This window comes from Schistocerca cancellata, chromosome 1 (assembly GCF_023864275.1).
Source record: "Schistocerca cancellata isolate TAMUIC-IGC-003103 chromosome 1, iqSchCanc2.1, whole genome shotgun sequence".
NCBI lineage: Eukaryota > Metazoa > Arthropoda > Insecta > Orthoptera > Acrididae > Schistocerca > Schistocerca cancellata.
This window is the reverse complement of record NC_064626.1, coordinates 1035451694-1035456838: the sequence shown is the minus strand read 5'-3', so window position 1 is coordinate 1035456838 and position 5145 is coordinate 1035451694. Positions and strand designations below refer to the sequence as shown.

The window sequence follows — 5145 nt, the reverse complement described above, 5'->3', positions numbered from 1 at the left end:
AATAATGTGCTAACACATTAGAAAGTGTTACGTTTCGGCTCTTTGTAACGTAGATGTCAGTACCTTCAGGCTGTAGAATAATAATAATAATAATACATCCTTTGGTAGAGTTATACGCTTCAACGTCGTTACTCAGTTTTTAATACGTGCTAATGCGTGAGAGTGAAATCGAAACTGGGGGAGGGGGTCTGCCGCGAACTTTACATTAGATCTGCAAGAAAGTACAATCATAAACAAGAGAAAGGAGATGACAGACTATGTCGGTGTCCATTATGTCATTAGTAGTTTCAAAGACAGCAGTATCCGCAAATGCACTTGCTTTATTTACTGGCTTACAGTCTATTGTCGCAAAAGTGTAGGATCTACTTCTCATCTGTTTGGATCGTGCATACGCCATTGAAATAAGGTGCAACTCAGACAACAATCACACTCTTATTCTCGGAGCACATTGAAATACTAAATTTAAGTTTTTCTAATACTCGTTCTTGTTTTTCACTTTTTGATATTCAAATTAAATATGTGTATTCTTTTAATTCCCACAAATATATAACTCTCGAAATGCTGAGTAATAGAGAGATTACGAAAATATAAGATCACGACGTACTCAAACTGAGCAGTGCGTTGTTTAAAAGATTCGATAAAACTGTTAACATATTATTAGGGGTGAATATTTTCTTAGATTTTATATATTTATACTGTAGGCTATAAAATTTTCCCTCTGAGGTTGAGATGTAAACTAAATTCAGTCTGAATAAAATATTTCATTCCAGCTTCCAGCTATAGGGCGTAAACAGTGTTGTACTTAACAATGTGCAATTTTCATTGTCGTCAGGATTATTGCAGCCGAGTTCTCTGTATAAAAATACTTTGCTCCTTATTTGTAATGGCAACGTCGTGCACATCAAAATACCTCCTTATATTTCCAAATGTAACTCCTTACCGGTGCACAGGCTACTAAATTTTACTTTGAAACCAGTGATCTGTGTTCATCTACTTCTATATACATATTCCGCAAGCCACCGTACGTATGGTACGTGGGACAGGGTATCCAGTACCACTACTAGCCATTCCATTTTCTGTTCCACTCGCAAATAGAGCAAGGGAAACGACTGTATATATGCCTCCGTAGCAGGACTAATCTCTCTAATCTTATTCTTCAGCGTCCTTACGCGAGATGTACGTTGGGGCAGTAGAATCGTTCTGCAGTCAGCCTCAAATGCAGTTTCTCTCAATTTTCTCAACAGTGTTCCCCGATAAGAACGTCGTCTTTCCTCCAGTTATTCCCATTTTAGATCTCCACCGCAGCTTCGTAATACTTGCATGTCGTTCGAACCTATCAGAACCAAATCTTGCAGCCTGCCTCTTAATTATTCTGATGTCTGTCTTTAATCTGACCTGGTGCAGATTCCAAACACTCCTACAGTACTCATCAATGTGCTATATGCGGTCTCCTTTACAGATGACCTACACTTCCCACCAAAGTCGACCATTCACCTTCGCTACTACAGTCCTTACATCCTCATTCCATTTCATATTTCTTTTCAACGTTACTCCCAGATATTGACAGTGTCAAGCAACACACTACCAATACTGCGTACGAATATTACAGGTTTGTTTTTCCTACTCATCTACACTACCTTGCATTTTTCTACATTTTGAGTTAGTTGCCATTCATCACATCAACTAGAAATTTTGTCCAAGTCATCTTATATCCTCCTACAGTCACTCAACGACGACATCTTCCCATAAATCACAGCAAATCAGCAGATATGTGCAGACTTTTGCTGACTCTGCCCACCAGATTATTTATGTACTTGTGAATATGTTCACCTATGTGTACGTGATATTCATTTAGGCGATCACAGCTCGCTTAACAAGTGGTTGTAAAGCTTTTACGCTCTTCTTCTAAAATACTCTTTCGGTAGATTTGCTAAAATGGAACCATGTAGGCCTACGCTTCTTCCCTGAGGATAAGCTACAGTTATTTATAGCCTCCTGCGTAGCTGATAATAGTTTCACGTATTTTCTTTACACCCAATATTGGCGCTGGAGATGTTGAGTCACTTACCAATAGGGTTGTTTGTCCAAAATATTAAAAGGTAAAACGAAGTCTCTGTATTCCTAACACAACCGCGTCAAACATCTTCATTAACAGAGAGTAAAAATAGATTTTACAGAACTGTATGCTAAATTCCTTCGTCGCAAGGATGATTTATTTTTCCTGAGAATGGTAGCAGTCACCGTTTTAACGGACAAAAGAGAAGTTGCCTGAAGGAGAATAAGTGACTCCGGTTTTGAGAGGTGGATGTAACGGCCAAGTAAACCGTGTATTGGCCCATTCTCTTGCACACTACTGTCCTATAATGCCTTAAGCTGGGGAAACCACACTACTCAGTTGGAGAGTTAGTTCTACAAAGGCATTAGAGTCACAGGGTTTAACCACACAGCTAGATTTCTCTCTGAAGAGTAGTTTCATAGGACGTGGGCGACACAGCAGCGAGTTCAAGTCTTAAGGTGGCTCGTGAAAGCTCTGCTGGCTAGATCAGAATAGCAGAGGTTAGGTGTTGCAGAAGTAGACTCCAGCTCTGATCCGAGAAGTACTCTTATTTTGCTACAAATGATCTGCAGAATCAAATGAAGAAATGTGGCACAGACTCAATTTTTTGGACTATTTCTAAAATGATAGATTTTGGGTTTTCGTTCATCTTTAGTTGTGTTAAAGCAGTTAGACAGTTATTATTCTTACAAGGACTGCAATTTCCCTCAGTTTTTAACAAAATGTGTACTCTGTAGAGCAAATGCTTAAAATTGCAAGAAGGAACTTTTGGCTCCACACAACTGAACAGCATTAATAAGGTATTAAAATAATGTTCAAATGTGTGTGAAATCTTATGGGACTTAACTGCTAAGGTCATCAGTCCCTAAGCTTACACACTACTTAACCTAAACTATCCTAAGGACAAACACACACACCCATGCACGAGGGAGGACTCGAACCTCCGCCGGGACCAGCCGCACAGTCCATGACTGCAGCGCCCTAGACAGCTCGGCTAATCCCGCGCGGCAGGGGTCACCAAAGCAGCTGCTATTTCGCACATGCAAGTTTAAGCTGGACGTGTGTGAGAGCCCAGTAAGACTGAGGGAAAAATACATAGCTACAACATTCCTAGTGACAATGGTTCAACAATTAGATGAATCTGTTACAGTGTTTCGTAAACCCGATTTTTGTAGGTAAAATGATTGATGGGGTGATAAAAAGGAACAAAATGTGTAAGCTGTACATCTATGTTTACAGGATTCGGCATCAACCGAGGACTAGATGCGAGCCTAGCTCAGGCTCAAGCGCAGGCGCAGGCGGTGGGGTTGGGACTTGGCAGTGGGCTGCTGGGAGGAGGAGCAGGGCTGAGTGCTGCGCAGGCACAGGCGCAGGCGCAGGCTGCGGGGATGGGCGGCGGCTACCACGGCATCTGGAAGCGCCACGCCCTCTACGGCTTGGGGCTGACTGACTCTCTGGCACAGGCTCAGGCCCAGGCACAGGCTGCCGCACTGGGTGGAGGCGGGGCAGCCCTCAGCCAGGCACAGGCGCAGGCGCAGGCTGCCGGGCTGGGCAGCGGTTACCACGGCATCTGGAAGCGCCAAGCCCTCTACGGCTTGGGGCTGACTGACTCTCTGGCACAGGCACAGGCCCAGGCACAGGCTGCCTCACTGGGCGGTGGCGGGGCAGCCCTCAGCCAGGCACAGGCGCAGGCGCAGGCTGCCGGCCTGGGCAGTGGTTACCACGGCATCTGGAAGCGCCATGCCCTCTACGGCTCGGAGCTGACCGACTCCCTCGCCCAAGCACAGTCGCAGGCACAGGCCATCGGACTGGGCAGTGACGGGGACGGTGCTGCCCTGAGCCAGTCACAGTCGCAAGCACAGGCCATCGGGCTGGGCAGTGGTGACGACGGCGAGGGTGGCGCTGCCCTTAGCCAGGCCCAGGCGCAGGCCCAGGCTGCTGCTGTCGGGCTTGAATTCTAGTGGCTTTCCTCACTGGTGCTTCACTGAACACTAATGGAGGGCAAAGTAACAAAATAGACAAATACATGTTGCTATATATGTCTTCCTTATTTTACTGCCTATCATTTGTCATAGCACCTGGAACTCCTCCTTCAATATATCCTGTCGGTTCAGATATATCCTGCAAAATTTTTCTTATGTAGATCTTTTCACTGAACATTAGTGCTGGTATAATAATATAATAAGAACCAAACACCGCTCTGTTATGGACATATTTATTAATTGCTGGTAGTAGACAGATGTTTAATGTATTGTCTGGTATGCAGGCTTTCAAATGACAATGTTCTTGAATTTTTATTATGTAACATATTGATAGTTCAAATGGCTCTGAGCACTATGGGACTTAACTTCTGAGGTCACCAGTCCCCTACAACGTAGAACTACTTAAACCTAACTAACCTAAGGACATCAAACACATCCATGCCCTAGGCAGGATTCGAACCTGCGACCGTAGCGGTCTCACGGTTCCAGACTTTAGTGCCTAGCACCACTTGGCCACCCCGGCCGGCTAACATATTGGTTAAGGCCACTATTCGGAAAGAGCAGGATATGTGGGCTCACATCTGGTCTGGTAGAAGTATTCAGTTGTCATTACAGGTTTCTTACAATGCAGATTCAGAATATATGAGTGGCTAGTACTGACACCTTCATTGATTTTATTTCACTACATGTAATTCGTTCATATCTTTTAACATACCAAAATTTAATTTTAATTTATATTACTTCTTTTAGAGTGCATGGTAACCTGGTGGATAAAACACTAAACTCCTGTGCTGGAGGTCCTGGGTTCACCCCAGACACAGGTGTGAATCTGTATTCCTTTTAGTTGCTACAGAATTGCCCCAGGTTCACTCGGCGTGCTGTCAAAGAGGGGTCTTTCCTGGGGTTTAACGTGGCCAGGCCAAGGGACTCATCACTCCTCATCCTCCGGTCACTGTAGTGAATTAGAAAGCTGATAGCAGATCCTTTACCTTTATCATTTCATTTAGTCCTACTGTTTACTTTTATATACTAACGTTTTTGAATGTTGTAAATTTTGTAATTTATTACAGTTGCCATAAATGGACAAATCATTTTCTTACTCGAGCA

At 43.8% G+C, this 5145-nt stretch overlaps 1 protein-coding gene across 1 annotated transcript; it reads left to right on the top strand.

Annotated features, from left to right (window-relative positions):
- The first annotated feature begins 3444 nt into the window (after positions 1 to 3444).
- On the top strand, positions 3445 to 4017 carry LOC126123153 (alanine and glycine-rich protein-like). Its single transcript, XM_049915094.1, has one exon. It carries the CDS (start codon positions 3445 to 3447, stop codon positions 4015 to 4017), a length of 573 nt encoding a protein of 190 aa, XP_049771051.1.
- Positions 4018 to 5145: the final 1128 nt, after the last annotated feature.

Coding starts and splice junctions, on each gene's coding strand:
- LOC126123153 (XM_049915094.1), top strand. CDS start 3,445: ATGGGCGGCGGCTACCACGGCATCTGGAAGCGCCACGCCCTCTACGGC.